Source organism: Fistularia commersonii, chromosome 18, assembly GCF_037954325.1.
Source record: "Fistularia commersonii isolate RoL2024-O1a breed Wild chromosome 18, RoL_Fcom_v1.0, whole genome shotgun sequence".
NCBI lineage: Eukaryota > Metazoa > Chordata > Actinopteri > Syngnathiformes > Fistulariidae > Fistularia > Fistularia commersonii.
Genome location: NC_141301.1, coordinates 5,778,601 through 5,804,327, shown reverse-complemented (window position 1 = coordinate 5,804,327; position 25,727 = coordinate 5,778,601). Strand labels below are relative to the sequence as shown.

Here is a 25,727-nt window from a genome sequence, read left to right as displayed (position 1 = left end):
GAAGATTGTAGAGAGTACTTTCATGACCTAATGAATGAGGAAAATGAAAGAGTTAGGAGGGTAAAAGAAGTGAACATGGTGGACCACAAATTAGTAGAGATTAGTAATGGTGAAGTGAGGAGAGCATTGAAGAGAATGAGGAGTGGAAAGGCTGGTGGTCTTGATGATATTCAACAGGATTGTAGTGATCCCTGATGATCTCTGATGAGAAGATGCCTGATGAATGGAGAAGATTTGGGATGGTACCAATTTTTTAGAAAGTTGATGAGCCATACGAGAATGGGAAAATAGACTGAGCAGAAGTCATTTGAAGGCATTTGTGAGCAATAGTATGATTTCATGTCAAGAAAGAATACTACGGATGCAGTAATTGTCTTGAGAATGCTGGTAGAGAGGAATGTCAATATGGTCAGCATGAGAAGGTCTTGGGGAGCTGCATTATGCCTTTGTAGACCTAGAAAAAGCAGACAACTGGGTTCTTGGAGATGAACTATAGTATGTATGAGGAAATCTGTAGTGGCAAAAATAACCTTAATGACAATTATTTTACTTCTTCTTTTGGCTTTTCCCTTCAGGGGTTGCCACAGCGAATCAACTTTTCTCCACCCATTCAAGGCTGCTTGAACCTGTCTCTTCACCTCTTTTCCACACTCTCCGTTGCTCTGTACTGTTGACCCCAAGCACCTGAAATCCTCCAACTTCTAGATCTCCACTCCCTGTAGCCTCACCGTTCCACCCGGGTTCCTTTCATTCACACACATATATTCTGTCTTGCTGCGAGTAACTTTCATTCCTCTCCTTTCCAGATCATACCTCCACCTCTAGATTTTCCTCTACCTGTTGTCTGCTCTCACTACTGATCAGAATGTCATCTGCAAACATCGTGGTCCATGGAGGCTCCTGTCTTACCTCATCTGTCAGCCTGTCCATCACCTCTGCAAGCAAGAAGGGGCTCAGAGCTGATCCCTGATGTAGTCCCACATCCGCCTTGAACTTCTCTGTTACCCCTATAGACAGTACTACTGTCTCACAGCTACCATACATGTCCTGCACCAGTCTAACATACTTCTCCACCACACCAGACTTCCACGTACAATACCAGAGCTCCTCTCCTGGCCTGCTGTCATATGTTTTTCTAGGTCTACAAAAACACAATGCAGCTCCCTCTGGCATTCTCTGTACTTCTCCATTAGCATTCTCAAAGCAAATACTGCATCTGTAGTACTCTTTCTAGGCATGAAGCCATACTGCTGTTCGCAAATGCTGACTTCTGCTCTCAGTCTAGTTTCCACCTATCTTTCCCATAACTTCATTGTATGGCTCATCAACTTTATCCCTCTATAATTGCTACAATTCTGCACATCCCCTTTATTCTTAAAAATAGGCACCATCACACTTTGTCCATTCTTCAGGCATCTTCTCACGCTCTAAGATCCTGTTGAATAATCTAGTCAGAAAATCTACCGCTGCCTCTCCTAGACACTTCCACACCTCCACAGGTATATCATCAGGACCAATTGCCACTCTTCATCCTCTTCAATACCTTCCTCACCTCACTTTTACTAATTTGTATTACTTTGTGGTTTGCAATAATCACCTCTTCTACCCTTGCCTCTCTTTAATTTTCCACACTCATCAGCTCTTCAAAGTACTCTTTCCATCTTCCCATCACTCTTCTGGTATCTGTCAATACATTTCCCTGTCTCTCCTTAATCACCCGGACCTGTTGTACATCCTTTCCATCTTTATCTCTCTTTTTTGGCAATCTGTATAGATCATATTCTCCCTCCTTACTGTCCAACCAAGCGTACAGGTCATCGTACACGCTTATTTTGCCCTTCCTACCTCTATCTTTACCTTACGTTGTATCCCCCTGTACTCCTGTCTGTTTTCTTCAGCCCTCTCAGTCTCCCCCCGTATATACTCCTGCACTTCCTCATTCCACCACCAAGTCTACTTATCTACTTTCCTTCCAGATGACACATCAAGTACCCTCCTACCTGTCTCCCTGATAGCACTAGCTGTAGTTGTCCAATCATCTAGAAGCTCTCCCTGATCACCCAGACCCTTTCTCAACTCCTCCCTGAAAATCATACAACACTCCCCCCTTTTCAGCATCCACCACTTTGTCCTCTGCTCTGCCTTTGTCCTTTTGATCTTCCTTTTCACCAGAGTCATCCTACAAACCACCATCCTATGCTGTCTAGCTATACTCTCACCTACAACAACTTTGCAGTCACTGATCTCTTTCAGGTTAACTCGTCCATGGAAACCTGTCATTCACTAATCCTCTTTGTCTTTTGTAACTTTTAGGTAGTTGGAGATAAAGTCCTTGATGAGGAGATCAGCTTTTCAGTAAGGCTGACAAGCAACAGTCACATTTTTTATTTATTTAACGCATCATTATCATCTGGTGTGGGGCAGCAAATGTTAGATGACATCATCTCTCAAATATGATCCCTGAAGGAAGAGGCTGAAAAAAAAAAAAAAAAAAAGATTATCTTCCAGGGTTAAGATGAAATTAAAATGAAGAACATAATTTCTTCAATACTTTGATATTTTCCTACTGATTTTATGAAAGGTAGTTTCTTCCTGGTAAATTGACCAGAAATGTTTAAATACTTTCATGTGTGACAGAAGTTAGATAAAAGCCACACAAAAGAAACTCAAAGAAACTAAAAGAAAATGTGTTAAATCTTATTAAGATTTATCATACACTAAAACGTTCTTCCACTGTTCAATATTAGGTAAAAGTATCTTTGCATTTGGTATCTACATATCTCCATGTGTGATCTCTCTCCTAATTTTTTTAACAGTCTTTCCATAATGGTGTGAACAGTACAGATGGCTGTCTAGTGTCTCCACACTAGATGGCTGTGAAATATTAATATTTTATGAAGGTATTAGAGTAAATGAAGACACACAGCCTAGATTATTTGGGCTATTTTAGCAAGGAGGGTAATAAAGCATAGTAAGGTATTATTACTTTCTTTATTTTGCTCCCGAAACACTTGCTTCCAAAAGCATTTCTCTTTTTATCATAAGTCATTACACTTTTTAACAGTGCATCCCTCCAGAGTACTCATGCATAGTCTACTTTCTCTGTAGCTTATGACTGGACGTTTTGGTCAGGTTGTGGAGAAGAAAAAATCAATGACCCTTCAAGACATCAGTGCTGTAAGGACATTCCATTGAGTCTATCTTCTATGCCTGTGCACTGTTTTTTCTCTATTCTTTATTTGTACTTTAATCTTTGTCTCTCATTATATCAGGAAGAGTATAAGCAGCTGTCTAATATGTTGGGCTGTGACATCTCCTCCATGCTGTGTGTCCCAGTCGTGAGCAGAGCCACCAGCCAAGTGGTGGCATTAGCATGTGCCTTCAACAAGATGAGTGGCCAAAGGTATTTGGCAAATATTATTTATGTACCAATACAGTTTAACATGCTTTAACAATTTATCAGAAATCACTCATTTATGCAAATATTTTGAATGCATCCAACATGTTAAGAGTTTATCAGTCTACCTATTTTGGGGGGGGGGTTGAAGGAGGAAAGCACATTTTGTTGCAGTATCCTACAAGGCTCTCTTTTAGTTGTGTTTCATAACTTTTCTGCAGTATGAGTTTGGTTTTGGTAACATGTATTTTTTTTTTTTTGTTAAAGTAAAGTTTTATATGGAGCTATAGTCAAGTATAGAAATGTGTGCGTGTGTGTGTGTGTGTGTGTGTGTGTGTGTGTGTGTGTGTGTGTGTGTGTGTGTTATTTTGTTGATATATGGTATATATGGTATATTGATATAGGTATATGTACATGTGTTTAGACGGAAGTTACCTGCGTGGAGGGTTTCATTTTAAGACCAGCTTCCTGAGACTATACACTAAGCAGAAAATATTAGGCCACAAAGCGTCAGAGCCAATATTCTGGAAGAAACACCAAGCATCTGGGAGTGGAATATGAGGAGATGATCCCCACTGATTATCTGTTCTGTGAATCCCTGAAGTAGCGAAATCGAAGCGAAGGGGAAGTCCAAGGGGCTGTCATGGTGAGAAAAGCCCCTGCATGCCATGTACCATTGGCAGCTTGAAAGAGTGGCTGACATCGCAAAACGTACCAGTGGCTGAAAAATCCTGGACTGAAAGACAGCACAGAGGCATTGATCATAGCATCTCAAGAGCAAGTCTTAAACACAAGATAGATGGATGCGGGGGTCTACCATACCAAACACCCCAGGTGTACGCTGTGCAAAAATACCCCTGGGACAATTGGGCACATAAAAGTGTCGCGTAAGCAACATACAGACGGGCAAAAAACTATTTAGTCAGCCACAAATTGTGCACATTCTCTCACTTAAAAATATGATAGAGGCCTGCAATTTTCATCATAGGTACACTTCAACTATGAGAGACAGAATGTGAAAAAAAAACATAAAATCTCATTATCTGATTTTCAAAGAATTTATTTGCAAATGATGGTGGAAAATAAGTATATGATCACCTACAAACAAGCAAGATTTCTGACTCACAGACCTGTAACTTTTGTAAGAGGCGCCTTAGTCCTCTATAGGTTACTTGTGTTATTGGCACCTGTTTGAACTGGTTATCAGAATAAAAGACACCTGTCCACAACCACCTCAAACAGTCACTCTCCACACTCCACTATGGCCAAGACCAGAGAGGACCAAAGAGCCGTCAAAGGACACTAGAATCAAAATTGTAGACCTGTACCAGACTGGGAAGACTGAATATGCAATAGGTAAGCAGCTTGGTGTGAAGAAATCAACTGTGGGAGCAAATATTAGAAAATGGAAGACAAACAAGACCACTGATAATCTCCTTCGATCTCTATGCAAGATCTCACCCCGTGGGGTCGAAATGATCAAAAGAACAGTGAGCAAAAATCCCAGAACCACACAGGGGGACCTAATGAACGACCTGCAGAGAGCTGGGACCAAAGTAACAAAGGCTACCATCAGTAACACACTATGCCGCCAGGGACTCAAATCCCGCAGTGCCAGACGTGTCCCCCAGACGTGTCCCCCAGTAAATGTCCAACCCCGTCTGAAGTTTACTAGTGAGCATTTGAATGATCCAGAGGAGGACTTGGAGAATGTCCTATGGTCAGATGAAACCAAAATAGAAGTTTTTGGTAAAAACTCGTTTTTGGTAAAAACTCGACTTGTGTTTGGAGGAGAATGGAATGCTGAGTTGGATCCAAATAACACATACCTCCTGTGAAGCATGGCAATCGAAACATCATGCTTTGGGGCTGTTTTTTTGCGGAGAGACCCGGACAACTGATCCATGTAAAGGAAAGAATGAACGGGGCCATGTATAGTGAGATTTTGTGTGAAAACCTCCTTCCATCAGTAAGGGCATTGAATATGAAATGTGGCTGGGTCTTTCAGCAACACAATGATCCCAAGCACACCGCCCAGGCAATGAAGAAGTTTTTCTGGATTTTTCTTTTTTTGCAGTCTGTCTTTCATGGTTGAAGTACACCTATGATGAAAATCACAGGCCTCTATCATCTTCTTAAGTGGGAAGACTTGCACAATTGGTGGCTTACTAAATACTTTTTTACCCCACAGTAATCAGGTGACTAAACTTGTACACAGAAACATCTGTAGTGAGTATGGGCTGCAAGTGCCATGATCAAGAGCAAAGACACATCAAAAGGTTATCCAAAACAACCAAGGCAAGATCCTATGGGACTTCCAGTTCTAGATAAACAAAATGGTGATGGTGAACGAACCCAACATAGTGCTGGAGGAAAATCTTCAGGAGACAGCTATAGTATAGGGACCCCAAAAGACAGCAACATCACAAAAAAGAGCGAAAGAAGCTGGAGTCACCGGACCCTAAAGGAGAGTAGTAGAAGTGGAGCGTGAAGGCAAATTGGTCCAAATTGTGACTGGGTCACTTGGATCAGTAATCCTTCAGCTGGGAGAGTGGCTTCAGCAAATCCCAGGAGGCACATCTGAGATCTGTCCAGAGGAGCGTGATCCTGGGAACCTCTAAGGTTTAATAAAGAACCTTCAATCTCTTAGGACTCTGGTAAACAAATCTGTATATCAAATCAACAGTACTCACACTTTTCTGTTTTAATTTCTTTTTGCCCTTTTTTGTGATCTGTCCAATTTCATTTATATATATTTATGATACGTGTGTGTATGTGTGTGTGTGTGTGTGTGAGTGTGTGTGTTTGTGTACACAGCAGTGGTGGGCCGTCAGTGCATGCAAGGCCTTCTATGCAGGTCTAAAAAATATCTGAATCACAGATTTTAATTAAATTTGTCCATGAATACTTATCAAATAATTTCAAATGGTCTGTTCACTTCCTTTCATAGCTTTTCTCCTTGTTGTGCCGCTTCCAGACATGCATTTTTCATATTAAAGCAATTAACCAATCACATTTGAGACATGCAGGGTCAAAGTCAAAGACCTCTGCCGGGAGGGGCACTGCACAATCGGGTCTGCAAGCCCTTTATGCTAAAAAATAAAGAAATAAGTGTTGGTAATGAAGTTGCTTTAACCAATCAGATTTTGAGTTGGCGACATCGGAGCCTTCTAGCAGGCTACAGCAACTTCAGCGCATTCACACTCTCTGATTGGATTGTCAGATAGTGGACAAGTGTATTAGCAAGGAGAAGCGTAATAGCGAGCTGTTAACAGAAATATAGTTGTGTTTGTTTAGTATCGCTTTTGTCAACTCACAAAGGCTGCAGGGGGAGAAGAAACAGATTTAGTTGCTAATATATTGTTAAAGCCATTTTCTAGATGGAGTTTTGAAGAAAAGCTGGACATAGTAAAGAGCGGTCGGGCAACTCCTAAGCTAGCACGAACTATGACCGGAACTCCGTGCTCACAGGCTCCAAGGTATACTGCAAATTGTATCGCTGGGAGTGCTTGGAGCTGAAGCGCACGGATAATCCGTACGACAGAATAATTTAAGTCTTTTTGAGGAAAGAAAGGAGGATGGATTTTGTCAACAATTGATCAGAATTTTTTGTGAGTAAAATGCTGTTAGTCTCCTAAATAATACTGCAAGTTTATTAGGTTATTATTATGTGTCGCAGCTGTTTGATATAAAGGCATTTAGTGTAGCTACTGTCTGTTTTTGTGGTTTTTGTGGACCAGACGTTGTTGTCCTGGTGTGTTCAGATTTCATTTAGGGAAAACGTTACAATGGTCAGGAACTGATCAAGCAAGGATGCTTAATTCAAAGTTAGTAAATACACTTACGAGATATCCCGGGCCACAGATAACCTGGGCCAGAATGAATGTCAACCCGAGAGGATCGTTCACCCTCTCTGCACACCCGCTGAGACGCCTCCAGTGGATGTGCAGGTAAGGAAGTTCTGGCCCCGAATCGAGGAGGCGCGGCCATTTTATACCATTGCCTCAACGGTCAGGTTTACTTCCTAATAAGGACTTGTTTTACACTCTCTTGGAATTGTGGGACTTGGGGTGCCAGGCCGCCCCAGACAAAGCCGCAGGGTTCGTGATCGATTACATGCGGGGGTGTCAGTGGAAGAGTATAGAGTTGGGCATCCCTTTATCATCACGTAATACGATCCCGCGGCAAATTGTAACACTAAACGAGTTATCTTTCTGCAACGCACCTCTCTTTACACTTCATTTCTGCATTACAAGATGTTTTTTTATTGCCATAAACTAATAATTTGGGTGGGGGATTGATTCGGAGCACTACTGAAGGCCCGCCACTGGTACACAGTATATCCCCCTGACTGAATCTGTTTCTCAGGTCTTTATTTCCTGACCATTTCCATTTCAAGAAGCACATCTATGCATTACTAATATTCATTGAAGATGACAGCATTTTTTCTTTCTTGTCCTGATCATCTAGCACACCAACCTCACACATATCAGTGCTTCTGTTTCGATCTTCACATACTCTGCTGATCATGATGAACGACAGTCAATCACCTTCTATTATTTCTTCCTCTACCAGTGACACCAACGTCAGAGGGAGTCAGTGTCAATCACATTACCATTGTAGCAGCCATAGGATTTCTTTAGTATCTGTGTGCAAATGTGATAAAGCACTCCTTTGCTCTGGACAGTTTTTTTTTTCAACAATTTATTCTCTCATCAAATTAATACATTGATAAACACAGTGTGCAAATGTTATTCAAATCAAACACTTCCCATTCTTTTCTGTTTGTCACTGACCCTGTGCTCCTGAGACCAAGCGTGGCGCAGGAGGTAGAGCAATCGTCTTTGGAATCGAACATTCCTGTTTTGATTCCTGGCTCCTCCTAGTGTGTCGAATTGTTGGTGAGCGAGACACTAAACCCCTATTTGGTTCACTGGCGCTGGTCAACGGCAGCCTACTGCTCATGGTTCATCCATAATGGGTTAATTGCAGAGAATTAAAATATAAATGCAAATTCTTCAGTAAATTTGTAGTAATACACAGACTTCAGGTTAAAGTAAAGAAGATATTGAATATCAAGAAGAAATCAATTCCTGATTTTTATTATTTTATCTTTTTTCATAGCAGAATGCTTTGACTGCATAAAGCTTGTATGCTGCAATTTCATCAGACTCACTGAAATACTTTTTGTTGTTTGCCAGCACACCCTTGATTCTTCTGTGACTGCTGTGAGCGTTCACTAATATTTCTTTCTTGCATCCTATCTTCACTACTATCACACATTAGCATCATGCCCTGTTGACTCAGGAAGTTTTGCCTCACTTACACTGTGTGACTATTTCACATAGAGATATTTTTACAAGCAATATTCTAATAACAAGAAAAGATTCAATTATTCAATAACAAGAGAAGATTCAATGCTTGAACTCAAAGTAATTGTGAACATATTAGTTGAAGCATAGCTTGGGAAACATGCTGCTCGGTTTAAAATATAGATGATGCTGATCTTCTTCTTCTTCTTTTGGCTTTTCCCTTCAGGGGTCGCCACAGCGAATCAACTGTCTCCATCTAACCCTATTCTCTGTATCCTCCTCTCTCACACTGACTACCTTCATATCCTCTCTCACTACGTCCATAAATCTTCTCTTTGGTCTTCCTCGAGACCTCTTGCCTGGCAGCTCCAATTCCAGCATCCGTCTACCAATATATTCTCTATCCCTCCTCTGTACATGACCGAACCATCTCAATCTGGCTTCTCTGACCTTCTCTCCAAAACATCTAACATGTGCTGTTCCTCTGATAGACTCATTCCTGATCTTATCCATCCTGGTAACTCCCAGAGAGAACCTCAACATCTTCATCTCTGATGAAGATGATGCTGATACATAGACAGATGATGCTGATAATGGTTATGATTATTTAATCCTTCTTTTCCGTGGCCATTTTGAAGCTAGTTACAATTTCAAATTATGTTTGAGTCATGTTGTTTGTACTCATTACATATCTTACCACCAACACATTTTGCAGTGTTTTTTTTATCATCTGAAAGAAGTAAGCTTTTTACCTCATGGACTGAAGGGGAATATTTTTTTTCATTCATACTATGTCGATACTCCTCATGCTGTGCTTAGGTGAATCCCGGCTGATATTGTGCTAGAAGTGGGGTACAATCTTGACCATCAACAGTAGTTCACCTTGCCACATAAAGCCATGTTCTGCACAGCAATTCACCATTAAAAGTTATGGGCCATTTAGAGTGTTAAGTTAATCTTCTGCATGTTTTTGGATTGTGGATTATTAAAACAGTTTTTAATAAAGCTTTTCATCAAGTGTGTTCTTTATTGTGTTTATGCTTGAGTGGCAACAGTGCACTGAAGGGCCAGCACAGTATATAAATAAACTAAATAGGAGGTATGATCTATAATTGTCTGACTCAAGGTTTAATGGAGGCCAAAAGAGCTAAATTCCTTGAATATGGCCACTTTAACAGTACTTGTAGACGAAATGGCAGAAGAGAGCATCTTATTTTGCTACAAATTATAAACAGCTTAATTTTTTTTAATGAGATAATGATTTTCTTGGTTACTGCTGAAAATTCTTGGTAAGTGTTTTTAGTATGACATTACTCAAGTGTCCACAAACCAAAGTAATTCAGTGAAGTAAAGATAGTTTGTCTCAAACAGATTGTAGTATCAAAACAATTCTTGACTAATTTAGTATTAACAAGCTAGTGTTTAATCATCATTGCCCAGATTTTTAATTAGGTTTAATAATGTTTTAACATACAGTACTCTTGTGAAAAATGCATAGCAGCCTGTTGGCGGTGTCAATAATTGGAATAATGTGTGTCTATGTGGATGTGTGTGTGTGTGCGTGCATGCATCATCCACAGACATACGGAGGCAGATGAGCATGCCATCCAGCACTGTTTCTGCTACACATCAACAGTACTCACATCCACTTTGGCCTTCCAAAAAGAACAGAAACTCAAAGTGGAGTGCCAGGTGAGTGCCACCCTCAATCCCTGTCATATTCCCCAGACACACAAAGTGGACATATAGACAATCTTGTGATTCTTCTTCCAGAAAACCTTTTTTATGTTTGCTATTTATCTTTACAGGCGCTTTTACAAGTGGCCAAAAATCTCTTCACTCACTTGGGTAAATCCTCCTTCTGTTTCTGTCTGTCTCTGTGTTAGTCTGTTGCTGACCCACTTAACATCTATATGAGGGAATGTTATAGGACAATTTTGGCAAATATATTTGAAAATATGTGATATAACTTATGAGATTTTACAAAATATAGGGGTGATAACACTTCTGGAGTGTAGCTCACACACCTGGCAAATTAATGAAATGAAAAGAGCTTTAAAATAATAATATAATAGTGATAATACATTTTATTTATAAGTGCCTTTCTTGAAACTCAAGGACACAATTAGACCCGTCACCGAAAATACATTAAAACCAATTGCTCTTTTTGTACATCCAGAAATTACACACTTATTTTGATTTTTGTCTGGGAACACTGTGCAACAGTAATTAAATATTTTCACTTATAAATCATTATGATGGTAGTTAAAAGATTAACATATTAATCTTTTCATAAAGCAAAGAGCCAGCCAGAATGCATCCAATCATCTGGTGATTATGGTGTGATTTGTCTGCCTATGTATCCCTTTTAATCCTTTCATTTCCTCTGTTTTCTCTTTATATCCCCTCACTATCCCCCTTTTTTCTAATTCTTTTAGATGATGTGTCAGTTCTGTTACAGGAAATTATTGTGGAGGCCAGAAACCTCAGCGATGCAGAGATGTAAGCCCTCAGATTCATCTTCAAATGGATGTGTTGGTGTTTGTGTTAGTATGTGGCTTTATCTATATTTACAAAGGGTATATTATAGATCTATCGCATGTTTTCTTGTTTTATTAGATAAGCTTTTAAAATGACCCGAGATGTAATGACATTACTGCAATCACATGCCCTCCATTACTTTGCTCTCTGTTACCCAGATGCTCAGTGTTCCTGCTGGATCGTGTTAGCCATGAGTTGGTGGCAAAAGTGTTTGATGGGGGTGTAGTTAGTGATGAAGAGGTATGACTTCTATATTTAAACAAATGAAGAATTATAATGTGCTGCAAGATCATTTCTACAGTTTTCTTAAATATCTTCGTTTCTTAGATATACACTTTAGAGAAAGATCTGCTGAAAAATATATTGCCCTTTAAGCATCTTTTAAGAGGTGCTTGAGGTTTCACAGGACAGGTGTTATGATGTTATAGATCAAACAGGATATACTGTAGTTGACAGAAATAGTCTTTAAGCTTGATTATCTACAGTAATGTAAATTAATCAGAATGATAGGAAACCAAGAGTACCTATGGAGTACCTATGTTGTTTAGAGGCGGGCCCATGGCTAGATAAATGCAGAGGGTTGCACACGAAAGGGCATCCAGGGTAAGACTTGTGCAGAAATGAAATATGTGAATAGAACATACAACTCTGGATCAAAGAAGGAGAAGAGGAAGACATCTTCAGAAGCAGAGAGAAAAGAGAAAATACTACGGTGTAGGAATAGGGACTTTGAATATTCAGACATTGACAGGAAAAGCTAGAGAATTGGCTCATATCATGCAGAGAAGAAAGGTGGACATACTGTGGGTCCAAGAGACTAGGCCACAAGGTGACAAGGCCAGAAACTTTAGAGCAGGTTTTAGTTTGCACTATCATGGTATTGATAGTGAGGGAAATGTAGAAAGAGTTATGTTGGAGGATGAGTTTGTTTGGAATGTTCTGGAGGTGAAAAGAGAGTTAGATAAACTGATGAGTCTGAAGCTAGATATTGAAGGTGTGATGATCAATGTTGTTTGTGGCTGTGCCCCACAGAGATGTGAGCCAGAGGAGTAGCCAGATGACATAGGATAGTGGCCTGCAAGAAGACTCCAATGACAAGAAAGATGAAGAAAACAAAGGCTTCAAAGACAAAGGAGATAGAGATGGAAAAAGATATACGGCAGGTTCAGGTGATTAAGGACAGAGGGAACTACATTCACCGGCCACTTTAATAGTTACACCGGTCCAACTGCTGGTAAACACTTAATTTCTAATCAGCCAATCAAATGGCGGCAACTCAGTGCATTTAGGCATGTAGACATGGTCAAGACAATCTCCTGCAGTTCAAACCGAGCATCAGTATGGGGAAGAAAGGTGATTTGAGTGACTTTGAACGTGGCATGGTTGTTGGTGCCAGAAGGGCTGGTCTGAGTATTTCAGAAACTGCTGATCTACTGGGATTTTCACGCACAACCATATCTAGGGTTTACAGAGAAAAAGAAAAAGAATGAAAGTATGAAAAAGAAAAAATATCCAGTGAGCGGCAGTTCTGTGGGCGGAAATGCCTTGTTGATCCCAGAGGTCAGAGGAGAATGGCCAGACTGGTTCGAGCTGATAGAAAGGCAACAGTGACTCAAATAACCACCCGTTACAACAAAGATAGGCAGAAGAGCATCTCTGAACGCACAGTAGGTCGAACTTTGAGGCAGATGGGCTACAGCAGCAGAAGACCACGCCAGGTCCCACTCCTTTCAGCTAAGAACAGGAAACTGAGGCTACAATTTGCACAAGCTCATCAAAATTGGACAATAGAGGTTTGGAAAAACGTTGCCTGGTCTGATGAGTCTCGATTTCTGCTGCGACATTCGGATGGTAGGGTCAGAATTTGGCGTCAACAACATGAAAGCATGGATCCATCCTGCCTTGTATCAACGGTTCAGGCTGGTGATGGTGGTGTAATGGTGTGGGGAATATTTTCTTGGCACTCTTTGGGCCCCTTGGTACCAATTGAGCATCGTTGCAACGCCACAGCCTACCTGAGTATTATTGCTGACCATGTCCATCCCTTTATGACCACAATGTACCCAACTTCTGATGGCTACTTTCAGCAGGATAATGCGCTATGTCATAAAGCTGGAATCATCTCAGACTGGTTTCTTGGACATGACAATGAGTTCACTGTACTCAAATGGCCTCCGCAGTCACCAGATCTCAATCCAATAGAGCATCTTTGGGATGTGGTGGAACAAATCTGCGCCAACTGTGTGATGCCATCATGTCAATATGGACCAAACTCTCTGTGGAATGCTTCCAGCACCTTGTTGAATCTATGCCACGAAGAATTGAGGCAGTTCTGAAGGCAAAAGGGGATCCAACCCGTTACTAGCATGGTGTACCTAATAAAGTGTCCGGTGAGTGTATATTGACAACTGCCAGACAAGGGATGGGAAGATGGAAAGAGGACTTTGAATACCTGATATATCAGGAAAATGACAGAAAGGGAAGGGTATAAGACGTGACTATTGTGGACCAGAAAGTACCAAGGACTAGTAAAGGTAAAGTGATAAGGGCATTGAAGAGGATGGTGAGTGGAAAGGCAGATGGTCCTGATGACATATCTGTGGAGGTATGGAACTGTCTGGGAGAGGAGGCAGCAGAGTTCCTGGTCAGATAATTAAAAACGATCTTAGAATGAGAACATACTTTTTGAATAGAGAAGTGTGATGTGACGTGTGTCAATGAAATTATGGGAAAGAGTAGTGAAACTATACTGAGAGTAGAAGTCAGCATTTGTTAGCAGCATTTTGGGATCATGCCTAGGAAGAATTTTAAAGATGAAGCAATTGCCCTAAGAATTTTGCTAGAGGAGAGGGTCAACAAGAGAAGGTTAGAGGGAGCTACATTGTGCCTTTGCAGACCTATAAAAAGCATACAACAGGGTACAGAGAGAAGAACTATGGTACTGAATGAGGAAATCCAGAATGGTAGAGAAGTATGTTTGACTGGTTCATGTATGGGAGCTTTGAGACATTGGTGAGGTGTGCTATAGGTGAGACAAAAATGGATGTGGGACTACATCAGGGATCAGCAATGAGCCCCCTCTTGTTTGCAGTGGTGATGGACAGGCTGACAGATGAGGGCAACCCATGAGAGGGACCCAAGTGTAACCAAGTGTAACCATGATGCTACAGGGGGTGGAGATAAAAGAGGTTGTTTTTAAGTTTTTAGGTACTTAGGGTCAACAGTCCATAGCAATGGACACACACATGCCAGCCCCAGCTGTGAAAAGAGGTGACGAAACAGGTTCACATAGGTTAGAATGAAAGGAAAGGTGTAAAATAACTGTGGTGAGACCAGTGATACCACATGTATTTTAAACTGTGGTACTAAAGAAAAGACAGGAAGCACAGCTGGAGGTAGAAGAGAGGAAACTGTAGAGGCTCTTCTTGGGCTAGATGAGGATGATAGGACCAGGAATGAGACCATCAGAGGGACAGGACATGTTAAAGGCTTGGGAGATAAGGTCAGATAGACCATACTTAGATGGTTTGGTCATGTACAGAAGATAGTGAATTTATTGGTTGAAGGATGCTGGAAATGGGAACTTCAGGGCAGGAGACTTAGAGGAAGATTGAAGAGTAGATTTATGGATGGGGTGAAACAGAACATAAAGTTAGTTTGAGTGAGGAGGATACAGAGAATAGGGTTAGACGGAGGAAGTTGATTCCCTCTTATGATCCCTGAAGGGAGTGGACAAAAGACAAAGAAGAAAAAGCGGATCAGTATTTCTAATGAATGCAGACAATAGTTTGGGTGATTTCCTATAAATAACTTACACCTATCTTTGGACTTATAAATTCCTCACACCTATCTTTGGAATGGGTGACATTCAGAAAAAAATACAGAAACAAAGGAAAAAATCAGTTCTGTCATTTTTAGGTGCATTTTTTCAGACTTCAGTGAACAAACACAGGAGAAAGAATTGGAAACTTGCATACAAAAAATATGAAAAGGAGGTCTTCTAACAACTATTATATACAGCGTAAATGATCTATTTTATATGTGTGTATGTGTGTGTGTGTGTGTGTGTGTGTGTGTGTGTGTGTGTTGTGTGTTTAGAAGGAGTTCCGTATCCCAGCTGATCAAGGTATTGCGGGCCATGTGGCCACTACAGGCCAGATCCTGAATATCAAGGATGCCTATTCCCATCCTCTTTTCTACCGTGGTGTTGATGATAGCACTGGTTTCAGGACACGCAACATTCTGTGCTTCCCAATCAAAGATGAAAACAGTGGTAAGAATACACACACTTTATTTAATGAAAGTCAAGGTAGCATATTAATTTTCTGTATAAGTATACAAAAACAATCTTACTGACTAATATTAAGCAAAGTAAATCATTCAATGGTAGAAATTGAATTTTTTAGGGGGAAGTTACATGAAGTCTTGTTTTTTCTGAGAGATATTTCAAGGACTTTTGCAGTTTATTGGGTCTTCTTTTTCTTCTCCTTTCGGCTTTTCCCTTCAGGGGTTGTCACAGCGAATCAACCTTTTCTATCCAACCCTATTCTCTGTATCCTGACACCAACAAACTTCATAACCTCTCTCACCATGTCCTCCTTGGTCTGCCTCAAGACCTCTTGCGTGGCAGCTCCCATCCGTATACCAATATATTCTCTATCCCTCCTCTGTACATGACCAAACCATCTCATTCTTACATCTCTGACCTTCTCTCCAAAACATCTAACATGAGCCTTCCCTCTAGCTCTGCCTCCTGTCTTTTTGTATTTAGAACTGTTTCTAGGCCATACAGCATCGCTGATCTCACCACTGTCTTGTACACCTTTCCTTTAATTCTGGCCAATAGTCTTCTACCACATAGTACCCCTGACACTTTTCTCCACCCATTCAAGGCTGCTTGAACCTGTCTCTTCACCTCTTTTCCACACTCTCCGTTGCTCTGTACTGTTGACCCCAAGCACCTGAAATCCTCCAACTTCTTGATCTCCACTCCCTGTAGCCTCACCGTTCCACCCGGGTTCCTCTCATTCACACACGTATATTCTGTCTTGCTGCGAGTAACTTTCATTCCACTCCTTTCCAGATCATACCTCCACCTCTAGATTTTCCTCTACCTGTCGTCTGCTCTCACTACTGATCAGAATGTCATCTGCACACATCATGGTCCATGGAGATTCCTGTCTTACCTCAGCTGTCAGCCTGTCCATCACCACTGCAAACACCACTGTTCAGAGCTGATCCCTGATGTAGTCCCACATCCGCCTTGAACTTCTCTGTTACCCCTATAGACAGTACTACTGTCTCACAGCTACCATACATGTCCTGCACCAGTCTAACATACTTCTCCACCACACCAGACTTCCACGTACAATACCAGAGCTCCTCTCCTGGCCTGCTGTCATATGTTTTTCTAGGTCTACAAAAACACATTGCAGCTCCCTCTGGCGTTCTCTGTACTTCTCTATTAGCATTCTCAAAGCCAACACTACATCCGTTTGAAGTCGTGGGAATCGGACTTCAGTAAGAGGATTCACAACGAGATGGATCAATTTAAATATTTGTTTATTAAGCAAAGCTTCTCCAAAAATCCCTAATACAAAATCATCTAATACAGGAGCCCGGACTTGAGCTGTTTCCCCAGCGCCTGTTGTAAACGGGTCTTGTGCTTTGAAAACCCAGCAAAAAGCACCCTTCTTTCCCTGCCCGGGTGTTACATACAGTTGTTACATGAATATTCATAGGAGGCGTAACAGGGTCTTCCAGGTGTGCAGTTGCTTTCCACCCGTACATCTTTCCTCTTTGATCAGGTCCTTTTCCATCTTCCTCCACTATCTGTAATTTTTATCATAGGTACTCATCAATTGTGAGTGATCTAAAACAAAAATCCAGAAAATCACATTGTATGATTTTAAAGTAATTAATCGGCATTTTATTGCATGACATAAGTATTTGATACATCAGAAAAACAGAGCTTAATATTTGGTATACAAACCTTTGCTGGCATTTACAGAGATCAGATGTTTACCGGGGGCTTACTGGGGTTTGCACACACTGCAGCAGGGATTTTGGCCCACTTCTCCATACAGGTCTCTTATTCAGGTGACGAGTTTGAAGTGGTGCAGTTAATACAGATGATGAGTGGAGAACAGGGGGGCTTCTTAAAGAACTAATAGGTCTGTGAGAGCTGCAATTCTTACTGGTTGGTCGGTTATCAAATACTTATGCCATGCAATAAAAAGAAAATTCATTACATAAAAATCATGAAATCTGATTTTCTGGATTTCTGTTTTAGATTCCATCACTCACAGTTGAAGAGTACCTATTATAAAAATTACAGAGCCCTATATGCTTTGCAAGTGGAAAAAGCTGAAAAATCAGCAGTGTATCAAATTCTCCCCATTGTATATATGTATATTTGTGTGTGTGTATATATATATATATATATGAAATCATAAATGTTTAGTATACATATTACATCATGCTTTCAAGTTACTTTTTCCAACACAAAGCAAAAGTAGTTAAGTAGTTAAGTAGTAAAATTGACGTCACATCAGATTTTTTTCTTGACCTTTCTTTATCTCTTGAATTACTAGAGGTTATTGGGGTGGCTGAGTTGGTGAATAAAATGAACGGGCCTTGGTTCAACCGGTTCGATGAAGATCTTGCCACAGCTTTCTCCATCTACTGTGGCATCAGCATTGCCCACGTAAGTTTTACGTTCATTGAAAAAAATTAAATTTCTTTTCTAGTCATACAGAAAAGACAAAGAAACAACATCATAATGATTTGTCACATTTGAGATAATAAGACAGATAACACTGGTTACTAGGTTGTTCTGCTTCACTGAAAACCTTATTTAAATTAGAATGTGAAATGAAACAGAACTGTTTAGTTTCTTGAAGACATTTCCCCTTCCATCTCAGGAGCTTATTCAGATAAAACTGATTGTAGGGAGTTACAGTTGATTAGTAAAAGGCCGTACAAGGAACTGAGTTACCAAGACCTTATTTTGAATGGGGTCATAAGAGAAACAGAAGTAATTTTAAATTTTATCTGGTTTGGGTTATGAATATGGTTTGCTATGATCTAGTCTGAGTTCTAAACACCTTCCAATGAGTCAGGAGGTGCATGAACCGGAGAATTGTATGCAATAGCCACTTTACAGAAATGTGCAAGACATAGACATTGATCATGTTGTGCTAAGCATTTTTCATTCCGCCTCTGTCAAGTCTGACCTTTGAATGACTGCTGGTGTGAAATAGTTGATCTATAAACCATAAAGGTATTTAATTATGAAAATAATTTCTTTCTTGCCCTACTATGAATAATTTAAACATGACCAATCAATATTTATTGATGCCTCCTGTTGTGACTGTCAAGAAAAAACCTCTGTTGAAATGTAGATGGCAGTAATTGTGATTTTTTGCTATACACAAATAGCAGCAATCATAATATCCTTGTTAATTATGAATCTTGTATTTGATATTTACATACAAAACCCACAAATGTCTGTCTGCAAGTAAATTATCCATATTTTTTCTTTGCTTAATGCGTGTCAGCAGAGCCTTTTGGCTCAGCTCCTTCTTCACCACGACAGACCGGTACAGACTCTGCATTGCTGCAGACGCTGCCCCAATCCACCTGTCGATATCCCGCTCCATCTTCCCCTCACTCATGAACAAGACCCCTAGATTCTTGAACTCCTCCACTTGGAGCAGAAATTCTTCTCCAACCCGGAGTGGGCATTCCAACCATTTCTGGTTGAGCACCATGGTCTCGGATTTGGAGGTGCTAATCCTCATCCTGGCCACTTCTTACTCGGCTGTGAAACGCTCCAGGGAGAGCTGGAGATCATGGCCTGATGAAGCCAACAGAACCACATAATCTGCAAAAAACAGGGTCCATAAAAGTTATGAACAGAATCAGTGACAAAGGACAGCCCAGGTGGAGTCCAACTCTCACACCGGAAAGGGGTCCGACTCACAACTGGCTATGCAGACCACCCTCTGGCACCAATCATGCAGGGATCATACAGCCCGTACAACAGGGTTTGGTATCCCATTCTCCTGGAGCACCCCCAACAGGATTTCCCGCAGGACATGGTCGAATGCCTTCTCCAGGTCCACAAAACACATGTAGACTGGTTTGGCAATCTCCCATGCCCCCTCGAGGACCTTGCCGAGGGTATAGAACTGGTCCACTGTTCCACGACCAGGGCGAAAACCATACTGCTTCTCCTGGATCTGAGGTTCAATGATGTGGGAAACCCTCTTCCCCTCTTCCCCTTACCAGGGAGGCTGAGGAGTGTGAACCTCTTTCTGTCGTTGGGGTACAGCATGGGGTGTCAGTCCAGTGGCACTGCCCTGACATCCAGGCAATGTGTCAGAGGTGTGTCAACCAGGAAAGCCCAACAGCATCCAGAGGAACCTAGAGGAACACAGGGCAGACCTCAACCACCTCTGGAGCCCCGCTACAGAAGAGCTTTTTGAGTGCTTCAGCAACTTCAGCTCCGGAAATAGGTGTGTCCGCTCCAGAGTCCTACAGCTCTGCTTCCTCACTGGAAGGTGTTTCACCGGGTTGAGGAGGTCTCGGAAGTATTCCTGCCACCAATCCACAACGTCTCAAGTTGAGGTAAGCAGTGCCCCGTACTAACTGCCAACACAGTGTTGACAGAACACTGCTCTTCCTTCCTGAGCCGCCAGAGGGTGGACCAAAATCTCCTCAAAGCCCACTGGAAGCCGTTCTCCATGGTGTCCTGAACGCCTCCCACACCCGAGTTTTTGCCTCGGCAACCAACAAAGCCGCATGCCGCTCGGCCTGCCAGTACCTGTCAGCTGCCTCTGGAGCCCCACAGCCCAAAAAGGCCAGATAGGACTCCTTCTTCAGTATGACGGCATCCCTCACCGCCGGAGCCCACCAGCCGTTTCGAGGGTTGCCAACCCAACAGGCGCTGACCGCCTTACAACCGCAGCTCCGGTCTGCCACCTTGACAATGGAAGCACAACACAAGGCACATTTGGACTCAATGGCTCGCGCATCTCTCGGAACATGGTTGTTGTTCTGCCGGAGGTGGGAGTTAAAACTCCTTCTGACAGGGGACGCTGCAGACGTTACCAATAGACCCTAACATTATGTTTGGGCCTGCCAGTTCTGACCGGCATCCTCCCCACCATCAAAGCCAGCTCACCACCAGGTGGGGATCAGTTGACAGCTCTGCCCCTCTCACCCTAACCCTAACCCTAACCCTAACCCGAGTGTCCAGACCATGCAGCTGCAAGTCCGATGATACAGCCACAAGGTTGATCAAAGACTTGTGGCCTAAGATGGGTTGGTGCAAAGTGCACATATGGAGACTTATATGCCAGATAATGGTGTTCGTAATGCACAATCCGTGACGAGCACAGAAGTCCAATGGCAAAAGACCAGAGGGTTCAGATCAGGCGGACCATTCCTCCCTGTAACGCCCTTCCAAATCACACTGTCCTTGCCCACGTGAACATTGAAGTCTCCCAGTAGAACAAGGGAGTCCTCGGTGGGAGCTCTCTCAAGCACCTCTTCTAGGGACCCCAAGAAGGGTGGGTAAACTGAACTGCTGTTGGGTGCATAGCCACAAACAACAGTCAGAACCCCTCCCTGTTGGTAGAGGGAGGCTTCCCTCTCGTCCACCGGGTTGAACCCCAACGTGCAGGCACCAAGATGGGGGGCAGTCAATATGCCTACACCTACCCAGCGCCTCTTGAGAGGTTCCAAACCCTACGCTGTGCGTCGAGGTGAGTCCAACAATATATAGTCGGAATCTCTCTGCCTCGCGTAGCAGCTCGTGATCCTTCCCCGCCAAAGAGGTGATATTCCATGTGCCAAGAGCCAACTTCTGTAGATGAGGATTGGACCGTCAAGGTCCCCCGCTCCGGCTACGGCCCGGCTTGCACTGCTTCCCAACCACCTTGGCCCTTCCTGTGGGTGGTGAGCCCAGGGGAAGACGGACCCATGTCGGACCCAAAAGGGTCCCTGACAACATAGCTCCCAGGATCACTGGGACATGCATACCCCTCATTGATGGGTATGCTGACGGAGGTGCCTTCAAAAAGATATTACCCCCAATAATAAAAAGGATATGTATCTTCCATCCTGTGTATATTCATCCTGTGCATTCAAACAATCTCAGTCTGGCCTTTTTGACCATACCTCAAAAACATCTAACATGCGCTATAACTCTTTTATCACATTTGTCACCAGTGGCGGCCCGTGCATTTTACACCTCGGCCTTCAGTAGTGCTCAGAATACTTCCACCCCCAAATAAGTATTTTATGGCTATTAAAAAACATCTTATTAGCAGAAATGCATAATAAAGAGAGGCGCATCGCAGATAGATAACTCGTGTAGTGTTAAAACTCACCGCGGGAACGCATCACGTGACGACAAAGGGATGCCCAAGTCTGTACTCTTCCACTGACACCCCCGCGCGTAATCGGTCACGAACCCCGCAGCTTTGTCCGGGGCGTGGCCCGGCACCGCAAGTGCCACAACCTCTCATAATATCATACATAAGTGTATTTCCTGAATTTGAATAAACCATTCTTGATTGATCATTTCCTGACCATTGTGAAGTTTTTCCCTGAATGAAATCTGAACACACCAGGACAACAAAGTCCAGTCCCGTGGCAGGAGACAGAAAAACGGATAGTAGCCACAATAAATGCCTCATAGCAAGCAGCTGCGAAACATAAAAAACACCAATATTAACCTTATAAACTTGCAGTATTATTTAGGAAACTAGCAGTATTTTACTCACCAAAATATCTGATCATTTGTGGACAAAATCCATCGTCCTTTCTTTCCTCAAAAAGACTTTAATTATTCTGTCGTACAGATTATCCGTGGGCTTCAGCCCCAAGCACTCCCAGCAATACAGTTTGCAGTGTACCTGGGAGCCTGTGAGCCAGGGATACCGGCATAGGTTGTGGTTTGAAAATGTCGGACAAATCCTTTTCCTGGGTGTGACAGGTTTGCTAGCTTAGGAGTTGCTTGACCTTTCTTTACTATGTCTAGCTTTTCTTCAAAACTCCATCTAGAAAATGGCTTAAACAATATATCAGCAACTAAATCTGTTTCTTCTCCTCCTGAAGCCATTGTGGGTTGACGAAACCGATATTTAACAAACGCAACCATATTTCTTTTCCCAGCTCGCTAGTATGCTTCTCCTTGTTAATACAATAGTCCGCTCATTGACTATCCAATCAGAGGGTGTGAATACGCTGACGTTGCTGTAGCCTGCTCGAAGGCTTTGATGTCCCCAACTCAAAATCTGATTGGTTGAAGCAACAGCGTCACCAACATTTATTTTTTTGCACAAAGGGCTCGCAGAACTGATTGTGCACCCCCCCACACACACACACATACACACACAGGCAGATTTCCAGAGAACTTTTGGGAACCGACGCAGACACGAGGAAAAACATGCAAAGCTGCAGTAACAACTTTGCATGTTTTCTATAAATTCCCTTTCATCCGTATCTCAATGGCTGGTGATAATCTCACTGCCGGACCATCAGACACATTGTCTAAGTGGTGAATCAAAACTACAGGCATAGGTAAATCAAACAAAATTCCATTCCACGCTTTATTTACAAGAATAAAATAGAAAGAAAGAGGTCAAAGTAGGAATTTTGTTCAGCATTCTCTTATCCTAGGTACTATAAGTAAATCATGCTGTATTTTGTAACTATTTATCGATGAAATGTTATAAAATGCTGAATTGTTGTGTGATTTCTATAGTCTTTGCTCTACAAGAAAGTCCATGAAGCTCAGTTTAGATCCCATCTGGCTAATGAAATGATGAAGTACCATATGAAGGTAAATCTGCCAAACCTCCATCTCACACAGATTCCCTCATAGACCTCATGAGCTTATTTAAATGCAGTGTTCTTGTTTTTCGCTCATTTAGTTCATATATGTTGCAGGTTTCAGAGGAAGAGGTTTCTAAGCTGCTGGTGGTAGGGATTGAACCAGTGAAGGAGATCCATCCCTTCTTTGCTGAATTTACCTACACACCACGCTCCCTGCCTGATGACACCACACCCATGGTGAGTAAGAGACACATACTGGAGGAAACAAAAAACACAAAGTCACAACTGCTTTGATTGAGCCTGTTCTTTTCTGCAGTGCATCCTCAGTATGTTCGAAGACATGGGTTTCATCAACAGATACAAGATTGACCTGCAGACTCTTGCCAGGTTTGATATCTACATTACAGTCGTATGAAAAAGTTTGGGCACCCCTGATCATTTTCAAGATTTTCCTTTCTAAATCATTGGTTGTTCAGATCAGCAATTCCAGTTTAATATATCATATAGCGGACAAACCCAGTGATATTTGAGAAGTGAAAGGAAGTTTAGAGGATTTACAGAAAGTGAGCAATAATTTCTGAAACAAAAGTAAGCAGGTGCATAAATTTGGGCACCCCAACAGAAAAAGTACATCGATATTTAGTAGATCCTCCTTGCTATGCCGCTCCTCCCTCACCTCTGTCCAGATCTCTTCCTGGATCCGCCACCGTCTCTCTTTCCCCTGCGCTTTGTCAAACTGGCTTCTTGTCTGGCTCCCAAGCCCCAGTTTGACCAACTGCTACTGGACCTACCAGGATGCCATATCACAATCTTGCTTCTTCCTTCTTTCCGGGCCTGCCACTTCCATCCAGTTCTAACTGTGATGCCCGCAAAGTAGATAGTATCATCCACTTAGTCCCTGTCGGGCAGCATTACCCTGGCTCTGGCGATCATAAACTCCTATATCAGGCTGGCAAGTGGGAGCTGGAGCTTGTTGGTATGGCCATACAGGGCCATGCTGCTGAAGCTCCTTGGTAGCCCAAGCCACCTGCATAGGAACTGGCTGTTGATCTGATCTGTTGAAAGTCCTCAAGTGTGGACATTGGGACTTCATAAATCAACAATGGCCACAAGAGTCTCAGCAGGATTCTGTGCTTGAAGGATTTCAATTTACCCGGAAGCGTTGACCACCCATTGCTTACAACCACCTCCTCAAATCCTCCTGGGTTACCTGGATAGATGATTTTTTTTTTCATAGAGTGCCATCTTTTGAAGACTTTTCACAGGCTTTCCGCTAACGGATGGGATAAGTCCATCAACATGGAATCGATGTTTGTCCTCCACTTTCCCGTTCCTCTCCACTTTGCCCCTCCATCATACAACACTAATTAGTCTCAAAAGCCTCTGCAGGAGTCTTGGGCAATGTTTTTACACTTTGTATGCCACTCAACTCGACCTTTGTGCAGCACTGGTCCGTGTCATACTCATGACCTCTTTGAATTCAGAACGAGTGGGTACTCTGACCTGAAATGGTGTGGCGGTCTCCAATGTTGGAATGAACCTTCTTTTTATTCCTCTTTCACCATCCAGCACTGCTGGTTTAGAGGCCTCAGTTCCCTCTTGAGTTAAAAGATCTTGAGCCCACGTCAGTTGAGCCTGCCTACTGTTATTCCGGCTTTTGGATCCTTGATGCCGAATCTCTCCGTTGCTGATGATTAGGACGCACATCAGCCGAAGGTGCTTATTCACTGTCCCCCTAGATGATGCCTTGAAAACAACATCCATATCTTCCAACTTGCTTCAAGTGGTGAGAATGAGTACACATCTTCCCCACTGATCCTCAACACTGGCATGCCACAGGGCTGTGTACTCAGCCCTGTCCTCTTATCCCTTTCACACATGACTGTTTGAGATGAGATTGAACTGGATCATAGGAAGTCCAGGAGAATGAAACATGCTCCCCTCTACATACATGTGGAGATAGTAGAGTGTATAGACAGCCCTCTGTTCCTGGGTACCCATATTGTATCCCACCTGTCTTGGGTGGTGAACACCTCACACCTGGTGAAGAAGGCCCAACAGCGACTCTTCTCCCTCAGGAAGCTGAAGCAAGTTAAGCCCTCTTCCTACTTGCTAACGAACTTTTACAGAGCCATGATAGAGAGCACCCTCTGCCTCAGTGCAACAGTATGGTATGGCAGCTGCATGGCAAGAGACAGAAAGTAGCTGGCTCAGTAATGATAACAGCATAGAGCATTATGGCCTGCTTACTTCCAAATCTGGGCTCAGTCTATGCCGCCCGGAAGGTCCGACTCATTGTAATGGATCTGATCCGCCTTAGCAATAGCCTATTTGTGCCGCTTCCATCAGGAAAGCAGTACAGTAAAGTTGAAACCAATACATCACGGCTGAGAGACAGCTTTTACTAGAGACATAAAAGCAATCTCCCCTCCCCCCTTGCAAGCAACCACCCCCCCATCCCCCAGCAGAGCACTCAGACATGTACCCCTCCCTGTTCAGTCACAAACAAACACACTGCTCCCCAGTTGATGACCACTCAGAGCTCAAACCCTGTAGAGACTATCATACACCCACCTCCTATACACAGGGATTTGCACTAAGCTGCACTTTAATCACATTACTCTACCATC

The 25,727-nt window shown here is 42.5% G+C and overlaps 1 protein-coding gene and 1 pseudogene across 2 annotated transcripts in view; both read left to right on the top strand.

Annotated features, from left to right (window-relative positions):
* pde2a (phosphodiesterase 2A) overlaps nt 1-25,727 on the top strand; it is a 179,113-nt gene that overhangs the window by 134,793 nt on the left and 18,593 nt on the right. For both annotated transcript variants that reach the window (XM_086164411.1, XM_086164412.1), the window contains exons 11-22: nt 2,314-2,355; nt 3,109-3,177; nt 3,273-3,403; nt 10,290-10,401; nt 10,518-10,557; nt 11,148-11,211; nt 11,409-11,490; nt 15,349-15,523; nt 17,844-17,956; nt 23,027-23,104; nt 23,212-23,334; nt 23,414-23,484. In XM_086164411.1, the coding sequence (XP_086020537.1) occupies nt 2,314-2,355; nt 3,109-3,177; nt 3,273-3,403; nt 10,290-10,401; nt 10,518-10,557; nt 11,148-11,211; nt 11,409-11,490; nt 15,349-15,523; nt 17,844-17,956; nt 23,027-23,104; nt 23,212-23,334; nt 23,414-23,484 (1,100 nt within the window). The remainder of the gene's footprint in view (nt 1-2,313; nt 2,356-3,108; nt 3,178-3,272; nt 3,404-10,289; nt 10,402-10,517; nt 10,558-11,147; nt 11,212-11,408; nt 11,491-15,348; nt 15,524-17,843; nt 17,957-23,026; nt 23,105-23,211; nt 23,335-23,413; nt 23,485-25,727) is intronic.
* Nucleotides 3,620-5,235, top strand: LOC147224250 (uncharacterized; annotated as a pseudogene).